We start from the raw sequence: 13,653 nt of genomic DNA, 5'->3' as shown, positions 1-13,653 counted from the left end.
AACTGCCAGATGGCCAGTCCGGCCCTGTGCAGAGTGCATGCAGGAGGAGGAGGGCAGGGCAGGGAATCTGTGAGGTGCAGGTCTAGCCAATAGTTGCAGTGTGTTGAGTGAGGTCAGAGCGTTGTTTTGTCAAAGTCTCTTGAACTATCCAGTAACATGCATACATTTTATTTTATTTCCTGAGGTGTTAATGACTTCTAGTGTACAGTGCACTGTAGCAACTTGCATTTGAGGGACCAGAGAAGAATTAATGGTGCTCGTATGTTTATCCCTTCACGCAAATGGACGTACTATTACATCTAAATTACGATTTCTTAATTGTAATAGGAGGTAATTGTACGTCCTTGTAAGGGCACAGAAGCTCTCACTGTAATAGACGGAATCAGAGAAACCTCCAGTCCCAGCAATTGCGGTTTTTTTTCACCAATACGTACCCCAATATTACTAGACAGGGGACATTCATACAATAATTTGAGGGTCATTTTTATTCATATATTTGAACAACTGACCTTTCCCAGCTTCAGCTGTTTAACAAATGTTGTTTTCTGGTCTTCCACCGATTTTCCATTTGGTCCTTCTTGAGCTTGAATCTGGAATAATCATAAAAACATATGACTTTTATTATAGCCTTTAAAGTTCACTTTTGAAGGTACTTTTGCCAATATAGTAGGAACTAACACGTGCTCCCTTGTACAGAAGTATTGCCTATATGTATTACCCAGTGCCTTTAAAAGCTACGTACACCTTTGAAAACGTTTTATTTTGTTTTCTTTTTTAATAAAACAATATCAATGTGATTGGTGCAACTTCGTAATTACATTTTATTAAAAATTATTTTTACTTTTTGAGATACAGCTGCTTTGTATCGTGTATACAGAGCAGATGTATGGTGCGCTGAAACCTTTTATCCGTCAGGTCAGTGGCACTGACAGGTTCAGTGTCAGCGGGTACTGCTGGTCTCTGACACGCAGGATCAAGCTGTTATCTATCACATCTAAATTCATAACTTAGATGTGATCGAGAACAGGTGGCCACTGACCTGACAGATTCAGGTCTCAGCACAAGATACAGCTGCTCCTTATACAGGATACAAAGCAGCTGTATCTCAAAGAGTAAAAATATTTTTTAATAAAATGTAATTACAAAGTTTCACCAATCACACTGATAGACACCGATAGACACAAAAAAAAAAAGGAAGTTTTCAAAGGTGTAAATAGCTTTAAAAAAAAAAAAAAAAAACCCCTCTTGGAGCTCAACTTGACTTTTTATATGCAAGGAGAACAGAAAGAAAGCACTTTTGCTTTGCAGCGTCATATCTGCATGGCTTTGTATGTTCTCTCTAGGTTCTTGTGAGTTTCTTCCAGGGCAGTGATTCCCAAACATTGAGGCCGGGCCCCACTTTTGGTCGAGACTTTTGTTTAGGACCCCCCTACTACCGTACTTTTTTTTTTTTTTTTAATCAGTTCAATTTTATTCAACAAAACTCCACATTATTACAGGTCATTGTACGTTCTCATACAGTGTACAAGCAATTTTCAACAGACCCAATTCTTTACATTTAACCCAACATTCCCTTCCCCCCAACTCCCCCCTGTATCCCCCCCAGCCGATCTCCTCAGTACCACTTTTCCAATCCTCTCCCCTCAGTGGCCCTATACCTGCACTTGTTGCCTTAGTGTCATTAGCTCCACAGAAGCATACCCAGATTGATCAATCCACCTAGCCCATTGTTTGTCGAACTTGACCCTGGACCCCCTCTTGGAGTATATCCTATACTCCATCAGAACCTGTGAGTTAAGTGCCCCTATGATTTCTTGTTTTGATGGTGGCTCCGCATCCAGCCAGTGCTTTGCAATTCCTTTCCGAACTTGATACAGTATTTTAGCAATTGCCAACCCTGACATCCTATCTCCCCCCAAATCTCCAACATACCCTAGCAGCATTACTACAGGATCCCATGGGATCTGTACCTCAAACACTCTCCCCACCAGTTCCAATATTTCCGTCCACAGACTCCCCAGCCTCCCACATGTCCAGAACATATGAAGGATGTCTGCTTTTTCTTCCGGGCACCTAGGGCACTTTGCATCCGCTCTTAATCCCATTTGTTTCAGCACCCACGGGGTCCTGTACACCCTATGTATCAGAAACAACTGCGATCTTCGTTGTGCTACATTAATGGACAAAGTACATGTTGCTGCCAATACCGCCTCCCAGTGGTCTGTTGTAATAGGACCCACATCCCTCTCCCATATTGCTTTCACTGTTGCCATAGGATCTCCCAGATGTTCCACCAACAACCTGCGATAAACCAATGAGATTAATCCTTTTGATGTTACTGCCTTTGCAATATGCTCCAACACCCCCGCGGCATGCATTGTCAGGTCCACACTGGCCGCTTGTGTCTGCACTGCGTGCCGAATCTGCAGGTACTGATAGAACATGCGGGAGTCCAGTTGAAACTCCTCCCTTACTTGCTGAAAAGATTTGAGTATGTCTCCCTCGTACAACTGATTCAACCGTATTATGCCTTGCTGCTCCCACCCCTGCATCCCTTCCAATTTACCCAATTCCCCCAAATAAGCATTTCTCCAGAGCGGTGTATATTTAGTGCACTCCCCTATCCCCAGCAATTGCTTGCACTGCCACCACACCTTATGTATGAGAAGCAGAGTGGGTCTGGTACTCGCCATCTGTTTATATCTGTGCGCTTCCAGTCCTGCCAACGGGTTCTCCCCCCCCCCAGATATGATAGGATGCGCGCACTGGACCCCCATGTCTCTTCCTGCTCCCACCCCCAGAAATGCTGACATTGGGCAGCTAAATAATACACCCAAGCATTGGGAACAGCCAGGCCCCCCTCCTCCTTTGGCAGCTGTAATTTCTCCAGTTTAATCCTAGGTACCCCCTTCTTCCATACTAGGTCCCTAAAAAGGTTATGCAATCTCCTGAACCAATATTTGGGGATCCATACCGGTGAGTTATGTAGGACATACAACACCTGGGGCATAAGGATCATTTTAATCAAATTTGTCCTACCCAGAGCCGATAGGGGCAACTTATTCCACGCCTCTACTTTGGCTTTTATCTTTGTTAACAGTGGCATTACATTAAGGGACATATAATCCTGTACTTTCGCCGTCACCCTCACCCCCAAATACTTAAACTCCTTAACCACAGGTATCTCCACCTCCTCTTCCCCATTCTGAATATCCCCCGGGTCCATGAGCATTAGGGCCGATTTTGACCAATTAATGAGTAGTCCTGAATATTTCCCAAACCGCTTAATTAGGGCCATCACTAACGGTAAAGTGCGTTCGGTATCCGCCATGAATAGCAGCATATCATCTGCGTATAATGCAATTCTTTCCTCCACCCCCCCATATCTCAACCCCTGAATATGTTCATGTTGTCTCACAGCACACGCCAAGGGTTCCACCGCCAACGCAAACAACAATGGGGACAATGGACATCCCTGACGCGTTCCCCGCTCCAGCGCAAACCGATCCGATAACACCCCATTCACCCTTATCTTTGCTGTCGGGGCTACATACAACAATTTTACCCATTTTATATAATTAGGGCCAAATCCCATTCTTTCCAGAACTGACCACAAATAATTCCACTCCACACAATCGAATGCTTTGGCCGCATCTAAGGACATTATGGCTCTCCCCCCACGATTATCCGGCATAACTTGTAGATTCAAAAACAGCCGTCTCAGATTTACCGCCGTCGATTTGGATGGCATAAAACCGGCCTGATCTCCGTGTACCACCCCAGCTACTACTTTAGCTAGTCGAAGCGCCAATACTTTCGCCATGATTTTAATATCCGCCGTCAGCAGTGAAACTGGTCTATAAGAGCCCGGGAGTTGAGGATCCTTCCCCTCTTTAGGCAGAACTACTACAGTCGCTTCATACATTGTTTCTGGAAGCCGCCCCCTATTGAAGCTATCTAAAAGAGTGGCCAGTAACTGCGGCGCAAGCTCCTCCCCATATTCCTTAAAAACTTCCACCGGAAGACCATCCGGCCCCGGCGCCTTTTCACTGGCTAGTATCCCTATAGCCGCCTGTATTTCCTCCAGAGATATTGGCTCCTCCAATGTCCCTCTCTCCTCCCCCCCCAACCTAGGAAATTCTATCTCCCCTATATACTCTTCCAGCTGCTGAGGCGTGTGCTCTGCCCTAGAGGCATACAAATCCGAGTAGAACTGCTGAAACACTTTCAAAATCTGTCCTGTATCAGTCTCCAACTTCCCCCCCTCCCCTTTAATGGTGTGTATGTAATTATTCTCCCTCGGAGCCTGCGCCATCCTTGCCAGTAACCGTCCAGTGGTTTCCCCCTCCTCATAATATTGGCGTTTTAAAAACATCCTTTTGTTATCTGCCCTCTCCAACTGATGTTGCTTTAACAACCGCTGCGCCTCCACCCAATGCTTCAATGTGTCTGTTGTGTTATCTATTATATGCAGCCTTTCTGTCTCCTCTACCCTTCCCAACAGTGCTTCTCCTAATTGTCTAGACCGTGTTTTTACTGCTGAAATGTGCTGGATGAACACCCCTCTCAGCCACGCCTTCATCGCGTCCCACAGTATCTCTTGCGGTACCGTTCCTGAATTGAACTGAAAGTACTCCTTTATGAGGTCTAAAATTTGTTTATTGTCTATCAGCTTTAGCCAAAAGGCATTAAGTTTCCAACACCCTTGCCCCCGCCCTGTCCTCCCCTCCGTCTCTACCTTCATTAACAAAGGAGAATGATCCGATAACGCTCTTTGCAAGTATTCTATCTGAGCTACAAATGGTACCGCTGCCGGTGAGCACAAGATTAAGTCTATCCTGGATAAAGACTGATATGTGGAAGACGCACAAGAATACTGAAAGCTATTTGGATGTTTATCCCTCCATATGTCCCGCCAACCCATTTCAGCAACCAGATGGCCAAAAGCTGTTACACCTCCCCCTGTCATGCCAAATTTATCCATATTGGTATTCAATACTGCGTTAAAATCCCCCATCACTAGTAACGGCACCTCCGGGTACCTAGCCAGTTCCTCCACCACTTTCTTGATACATCCACTAGAAAACGGAGGGGGGACATACAACACCACCAACACACAATTCCAATGATACAATGTACAGTGTACCCCCACATACCGCCCCTCCCCATCCTGGAAGGAGTCGTGACATACAAATGGCACTGCCCTATGTATGAGAAGACTCACCCCCCTTGAATATGTAGTATGGTAAGAATGAAAACTATGGCCTACCCAGGCCCTATGCATCATGGAAACTGAATCCCTAGTCATATGTGTCTCCTGTAGTCCTATCACCCTCGACTCCTGTTTTCTAATAAAATCAAATACCGCCTGTCGTTTTCTGGCTTCCCGCAGGCCCCGTACATTCCAGGACAAACAATTAAGTGATCCCATCATCCCTCAACATATCACAGCTCCTCCTATCCTGTTCTCTTAATTTTACATATCCGACCGGCTGGGTCGTCTTTCCCTCCCTCCCCTCCCCCCCCTGCAACCTCCCCTCCCCCCCCTGCAACCTCCCCCGTAAACCTACCCCTTTCCAAGGGTTGGGGCAACAGAACGTATCTGCCATTACCCATAACAAACATCGGCAGGTCAACTCCGCCCACCATACATTCAACAATACCATAACTCGTTATGTGCTTTTCCCGCTTAACTGACCATCCCTCCCGCTGCCATTTTCTTACAAATAAACTACCATCCCTTCAGCATATCAATACCCCTCAATGTCCATAAACACATTCCTCCTCTTCCGGTCTTCCGCGGTCCCCGCAACCATGCCCTCCAACTCCAAGTCCAATCAAATGCCAAATCTTGCAATTTTTCCTACGACACCTGGTTCAGTCCCGCATCCCCAGCCTCCTTTTGCCAGCCGGTCTGTTCCGGATCAACGCCGTCCCTCTGCCGGTCTCAGCTGACTTTCATGGCTATCCAACCATCTAACCGCTTCTCTCGGTGTCTCAAAAAAAGAAGTTGTTCCCAGCGCCACCACTCTCAAACGGGCAGGATACATCATCGAATATTGCACTTGTAATGCCCTTAGTCGTCTTTTTATATCCATAAACTGTGATCTTTTCCGTTGTACTTCCAAAGAGAAGTCCGGGAAGAAGGACACTTTCACCCCATTAAAGGAGATGTCTTGACGTTCTCTAGCTTTCCTCAGGATCTTGTCTCTATCTTTATAATGTAGAATCTTTATCAGCACCGGTCTCGGCGGCCTTCCCGGAGGGCCAGGTCTGGTCGGCACCCTGTGCGCTCTCTCCACCGCAAATAAAGGGGTCAATTCCTCTCTACCAAATGTGTCTATCAGCCACTTTTCAAAGAAGTCATCCGGATTCGTTCCCTCCACTCTTTCCGGAACCCCCACAAGGCGCACATTATTTCGTCTCAGCCGATTTTCCATATCGTCTGTCTTAGCCATCAATGTCGCCACTGCCTGCGAATGTGCCTGTACATCCTGCTTTATGTGAGGGATCGCATCCTCCATGTCTGAGACTCTCCCTTCCACGGCAGTGGTGCGTTCCGCAACTTTCTGCAAATCATTCCTGAGCAGCAAAATGTCCTCCTTCAATCCACCCATCTGGCTTGCTAAGGTATTAAGGACCATAGAATTCTGCTTCACCGCTGCCAAAATGTCCTTTAGGGAGGGTTCCTCCTTCCTTACTCCACTTTTCCCTCCAGCACCTGGCTGATCCTGCATGGCGCCACTCATCTCCTCCTCCTCCTCCTCACTTCTCATGTCCCCCGCCAAAGGAGAATACCTGGATCCATATGATGAGCTTCCAGCTGCCTGATCTCCAGCCGACTTTCGCTGCTGTGCAGCCGCCCCCCCTGCTCTCGGCGTGCGGGCGAACCTCTCCAACTTCTCCACAACTTCCTGCCGGAGGCCTCTATTGCGGCCTTCCTTCTCCTCGGCGCCATCTTGAGCGCGGGACCCGGGACTCGCTGGCGGCGACTTCTGCTTCTTAGAGCGCGTCATTATGACCGGGTATTCGTGCTCCTCCACCTCCAGACTCTGGTAAGCCCCTAGGGAAGCTATTTTCCCCGAGTTTTACGGGATATATGGACCTTAAAGGATGATTACAGCAGGAGCTCCGGTCACACACGTCCTCTCACATTCACCTCTAGGCCACGCCCCCCCCTACTACCGTACTTAACCCCATTTCATCTGATGTATGTCAACTTCATTCGTAGTTAAATGCCTGTACTTGTTCCATTCGAAAAATAAGTCCCTGCAACATCGAAACAACGATAATTGTGCAGACGGGGGATAGAGGGGGGTTCAAGGTATCCTGCTGCTGTGCGTTGCCGAGGCCTGACGCTGCCCTTCACAATGTATAATGCCCCTATAGTGCCTCCCTACACAGTATAATGCGCCTAAAGCTGCTCCCCACATATTATGTCCCCATAGCTGCCCCCACACAGTATAATGACCCCTATAGCTGCCCCGACACAGTATAATGACCCCACACAGAATACCCCTATAGCTGCCCCCACACAGTATAATGCCCCCATAGCTGCCCACACACACACAAGATATAATGCCCCCATAGCTTCCCCACATGCACGGTATAACGCCCCCATATCTGCTACACACATGGTATAATATCCCTATACATATCCCCACACAGGATAATGCCCCTATAGCTGCCCCCACACAGGATAATGCCCCTATAGCTGCCCCCACACAGGATAATGCCACTACAGTGCCCGACAGGATAATGCCCCTATAGCTGTCCCCACACAGTATAATGCCCCCACAGCTACCCCATTCAGTATATGAACCTATAGCACCCCCCCCCATACCAGTATATTTCCCCCATAGCAGCCCCCACACACAGTATGATTTCCCCATACTGCCTATTAAAAAAATAATAATAATATTTACCTAGCTCCATTCCCACGACAAGTGGAGGAGATCCTTCAGCTCCTCTGGTCTGTGCAATGTGTGGCTCAGCACAGATAGGCGCGATGACATCACTACATCTTGCCTGTCTGCTCCGAGCCGCTCATGGCTCACAGCAAAGTGAATGCTGTTGCACTGAGAAGTCAGCTCCCTGCTCCAGCACTGGGATTCAACTGTATCTGCTTCCTAAGGGCGCAGATACAGTTGAAACCGGGACATCGGTGAGTGGCTTGCAACCCCCAGAGGTCTTCACTCGACCCCCCAGGGGGACGCGATCCACAATTTGGGAAACACTACTCTAGGGACTTACAGAGTTCTAAAAACATAACATACTGACAGGTTAAAAAGCTTCTGTTAGGAAAACGCCTGTTCCCTCCATGACTACTGTTCTAGCTTCTGGGCGGTTCTGTTTTACTTTGAGCCTATGTCTTTTCTCTGTCTTTCTGCCAATTAGGTGTGGGGTTGTATTTATATCTGGCTTCCTCCACCTGGTCTTTGCTTGTGATTTTCCTAGTCTTCTGGTGTTCTGATCAAGCTCTGACACTCCCTGTACTTCTGACTTCTCGGAAACAGACCTCGACTGGTCTCTCGTTAACCCCTTGTTTACCGATTTTGATTATCTGCTCCCGGCTGGTTCTGACCTCTGCTGTACCTGATTTCCACTTGCTCTTGGACTTTCTGTTTACCCTCTGGCTGGCTGGTTCCTGTTCAGCCTTGCCTGCATTGCTCCTCTTATGCAACACTGAACTCTCCTAAGACTAACTGGGTTCTATGCAGCATAGACCATCCCACCTTGCTGTCGGCTCTGGCGAAAACCTTAGAGTAGCCTTAAACTCAGGCGATCAGAGTTGTGACGGAATTGAGGTTGCGGTTTTATGTGCATGCTCTCTCTCTCCCGGAAGTCTCCAGCAGCCTTTAGGGAATCACTCAACTTGCAATTCCATAACAGCTTCCTATGAAATTAAACTGACTCTAAAAGGCGGCGCTTAAGTTTTATCCTAAAATGTTTTGGTTGCCCCGGATGGACAAAATAGCATAGTATGTTCGCTAATATAACCGGAAAAGAAACCTGAGGGAATCCCTTATAAGTCAATATGCTGCATTATAAAAAGGATCAGCCATATCTGTTTTAGATCAGTAATATCCGTTTCCTGTTTTAACAATGGAAGCCGTGACACTAGAGTGAACAGAGCCTAAGAAAGAGATGACCAGGGGCCTACACAAAAATTAAAGGAACCCATAACAAAACTCAGAATGGGCCCAATTCCCAATGAGAGCTCCATCAAATGCAATATGCTTTCTTGTCCGCCATTCAGTTGTTTTGGTCGAAAATTCTGTGATAATTGATTTCATAATATATCTGAATTGGGGAGCTCTTTTATGGTTTACTTGATATAATAGAATTCTGGTTGCATGCAGCGACCACTAGGGGAGCTAACTGAATGTGGATTTATACAGCTAGTATTGAACTCAATACAGGGAGCTTCCTCTAGTGGTGGTTGTAGGTAGTTACAATGACAGTGTCAGGGCCACCAGGAGGAGATGTCTTGCGCCCTGCTTTTATGGTAGGTATGCCACTGTGTGATGCAAGTAGATACAATCTGCACACAATGCTTCAGTATATGTTGCCACAATATAAATATCAGAAAGTGTAAAATGTAAGACACGGTTTCTTTTGGTATGTAAGAAAGTATGACTTACTTTAGTGCAATTGTCACAGACAACATCCTTAACACTCTCGGTGGAGATAAAATGCTGCAGGCAGTTATCAAGGGTCATGGCACGTCCCTGGTGGGAGAATGAATAACACTGGTTTCATTTTTTTTTCAAAAAGTACACAGAACTGTACTGGTCATCTGCTGTCATACTATACATACCCAAGAAGCAGTGGGGATACTTAAGGACAGGCTGTCAAAGGTATCATATCTCATTGGACTCTAAAAGAAAAGACATATTATCCACAGGCTTACTGCATATGTCTAAACCTAGTGTCAGTCATGTGACACACACACACACACACACACACGTGACCCCTAACATTGTTAGCAGCAGGGTTACTTACATGACATACATGAGTTGGGGCCACATCCACGGCTAAGTGAATACGACTAATGGTGGAATAATGATTAACTACTGCTTCAATGTGCCTGTATTTACTTGTATAGCGTGACTTTAGTCTCTATGTGATGTTGATATGTTGTTAAAAAAATTAAAGAGGACCTGTCACTAGCTCCTGCAAAGTCTGGGAGTCCAGCGGTGTTTGTTCCTTAATTCTGCATCCTCACGTTGCTAAACTATTGCCCCCTCTTTATTTATTAAACAATATGTAAATGAACTACTGGCTAGCCAAGTGGGTTTGGCCGCCAGCGATTCTCCAATGGGCGGAGCTATCAGGGAGCTTCTGACGCTGACCTTTTAGCGTGAGGCTGTTTCCTCCAAACACTCCTAGGTCAGCATCATCACGTGAAACCACTCTGACTGAACACCAAACAGAGGAAGCAGATCTCACGCGATGACACTGGCTTAGGATTATATGGAGCAAACAGCCTCACGCTGATAGGTCAGAATCAGAGGCTCTATGCTATCTCCGCCCATTGAGAATCTCAGGCGGCCAAACACACTTGGCTAGCCAGTGGTTCATTTACATATTGTTTAATAAATAAAGAGCGGGCAATATCTCCGCAACAGGGGGATGCAGAAATAAAGAACAAATACAGCTGGACTCACAAACACAGCGGCAATTACGTGAGTCTAATAACACACTTTGTAGGAGCTAGTGACAAGTCCTATTTAACTGTTAATATAAAAAACACACACAGATGAGACAGAGAAAAATGGAAGAGATGCTCCTATACAGACACTAACAGCAGGGCTGGCGTTAGGGGGGGGAAAACTCGGCAATTGCCCAGGGCCCCCATCCTCTTAGGTCCCCATGCCCAACGCTGCTACGGGGCCCGAGGCATGAGGGGACCCGCGCCTCCCGGGCCCTAAAATTTATGGACCGGGCAGCACGGGCCCCCTCATGCCCGGTGGCGTCGCTAGTCTTGGAAGGGGCCCTGACGCTAGCGACAGCCAGATTCACTTGTATCTGCATCCTCAGAACGCAGATAGAAATCAATACCAATACTAGGCCACGTGTGTCTAAAACCGGCCCTGACAGACATAACTTTTAATCTATTAATCTGTTAGAAACTTGGACAGTGTTAACTGAATGCCAGGGGTCACATGACTGACACCATATTTTGTCCACTCAGGCTATGTTCACATCTGCATCGGAGGTCCCATTGGAGATTCCTTCATTTTTGATGAGAAAAGCAGTGCTGCAGGCTTCCCGTGAAAGCTTCGGACACCTCGGCAGAACCCGATGGCCCCTATTATAAATCGATGTGGTCTGTCGGGCGCCGATCGTGTCCATCGTGCGAGGGACCTGCCACAACGCAGATGTGAAAATAACCTTAGCACATGGATGCATTACTATGAACTAATCTGTAGGCTATACAATTTTTATTTTTTTTGACAGATGCAACCGCACTGATATAAGAAAAGACATGTCAGCAAAATATTAAATACATGTATATTAGAAAACGGTATAATTTTCTACTCTATAAATAATTTAATAAAAAAAGAAAAAGCAGATGAACCCTTTAAATAAAAATGTAACATCATATATGCCCATTCTCTTTCTGTATCACTTTTTTAAATAACACATGTTCAAATCCTGTGGATATGCCATAAATGCTTGACTTAGGAAGACCCCTTTAACCCTTTCCCGCCACAGCCATTTTTCAGATTTACACTTTCATTTTTTCCTCCCCACATTCCAACAGCCATAACTTTTTTCATCAATATTGCCGTATGAGGGCTTGTTTTTTGCAGGAACGAGTTGTAGATTTTCACGGCACCATTTATTGTACCATATAATGTAGTGGGAAACTCGATATTCCCCACCCGAGGTGTGCCGTATATATAAGGGGTTAAAGACTATGTAAACCTGTGAATCGCTTTTTTTTAAAATAAATAGGTCAGAATAAATAGATCAGTCAGTGTGATTGGCGCAACTTTATAGTTTATAAAAAATCAGTCTTACTTTTTGAGATACAGCTGCTCTGTATTCTCTATACAGATCAGCTGTATCTTCGTTCGCTATGATAACGGTTAGCTTGGCAAATAATGAAGAAACATGGCAGATATACTGTTACCTGATGTTGACAGTGCTTGCATATCATGTTACTGGTTAGTCTTCCATGAAAAGGGTGCTGAGATTTCCACAGCCTGGGGATGGGGTTTAACACCCCTAAATAGGAAACCAATTAATTAAGTCTAGCTACTTAACTTATTACTCATTATTCAAAGACTAGAGGTTCCCATCCTTCATCTGACTTCACAGAATAGATTTTGTAAAGGTGTACCAGAGCATACCTTGGGTCCTGCAGTGAATTTGCCTGTCAGTGCTCTGAGGAGGCTGTAATAGAAATAAACAATATTGCACCCAAAGATAAAGTAGAAAAGCTGAAAGGATATGACTCTGGTAGGTTGGGTTCCCATTGCGCTTTTTTGTTGCGGTTAGAAACACATTTGAAAAAACACATACAATTTTTAAATACCCGTGCGTTTTTACAAAGTGTTTCATCTGTAAGCATTTGACCATTAAATTCAAAATCATATTACAGCTAAAACATTTAAAACACGTTTTTTTTTTTTAGATATGTTGTTTTGGCAGCGAACAAAAACGAGCAATGTGAATTTATTCTTATATATCATGATAATCAATACTGTTAAATCTAATTCTCCAGAAACAATTGCCTTGCCATATAAATCTAGAACAGACTATATAAATATTTTGCAGCTGATGGAACATGTACAATTATTATTCAGGTTTTATAAATGTTATTTTGTATTTGTCATCCATACTTATCAGGGTTTTTGGGGTTATTTAAATTGATGGCCAATGCCTTTCTGCTCCAAAAGAGGTTTCTGTCCTCCTCGAGCTCGCCTTAGGACACCTGCGTTACGGTTTGACCGGTGTAGCGCCCCAGTCAATCTCCCCAGCTGCCACGTTCCTCGAGCCATCGATATTAGATCGGTGGGGATCCGAGTGTCCCCGCCAATTAGCTGTTTGAAAGGGACGTGTCGCTCGTAAGAGCTTTGCAGCCTCTTCATTGTTTACCCCCACAAATCTAATATTGATGACCTATCCTGAGGATAGAGGCCATCAATTTTAATAACCCGGATAGCCCCTTTAAAAATGCGAACAATTAAATTAAATTAGAAAAATTAACACTTACGTCTAAGGCATGGACATCAAATAGATGTGTTACATGAGGCTGATGATCTCTCTCATCTTCCAATGATGAGGTCAACACATGAAACAACTCATGGGCATCCTGTGTAATTAGAAAGCACATTTAGGGTGCAGTCTGACGTTGCGGTTGAGGTTAAAACCGCATTAAAAAAATCACATCTATAAACCGCATGCGTTTTTACCGCATTTTAATGAGTTTTTTTATATATCTGAACTTTTGACCACAACCGCATCGAAAAACGCATCAAATCACATTAAAAACGCATACGGTTCAAGAATGCGGTTTTAACTGCACCTCAACACCTGGATACACACTTAGGGTGAGGCCACATGTCGCTGTTCTGTTGAGCTAGAACGCTTTGATTTTACAGATTCTTTTTTCTTTCAGAAAATAACACAATAACCACA

The 13,653-nt window shown here is 45.2% G+C and overlaps 1 protein-coding gene across 3 annotated transcripts in view; it reads right to left on the bottom strand.

Annotated features, from left to right (window-relative positions):
* Nucleotides 1-13,653, bottom strand: part of USP30 (ubiquitin specific peptidase 30) — a 65,190-nt gene that overhangs the window by 28,546 nt on the left and 22,991 nt on the right. For 2 of the 3 annotated variants that reach the window (XM_075830429.1, XM_075830439.1), the window contains exons 5-10: nt 13,229-13,327; nt 12,363-12,405; nt 12,143-12,237; nt 9,821-9,880; nt 9,645-9,731; nt 510-590 (exon numbers count right to left, since the gene is read on the bottom strand). In XM_075830429.1, coding sequence (XP_075686544.1) covers nt 510-590; nt 9,645-9,731; nt 9,821-9,880; nt 12,143-12,237; nt 12,363-12,405; nt 13,229-13,327 — 465 coding nt within the window. The remainder of the gene's footprint in view (nt 1-509; nt 591-9,644; nt 9,732-9,820; nt 9,881-12,142; nt 12,238-12,362; nt 12,406-13,228; nt 13,328-13,653) is intronic. The other variant, XM_075830448.1, reaches the window with a different exon arrangement.

This window comes from Rhinoderma darwinii, chromosome 1 (assembly GCF_050947455.1).
Source record: "Rhinoderma darwinii isolate aRhiDar2 chromosome 1, aRhiDar2.hap1, whole genome shotgun sequence".
NCBI lineage: Eukaryota > Metazoa > Chordata > Amphibia > Anura > Rhinodermatidae > Rhinoderma > Rhinoderma darwinii.
This window is presented reverse-complemented; position numbering and strand designations above follow the sequence as displayed.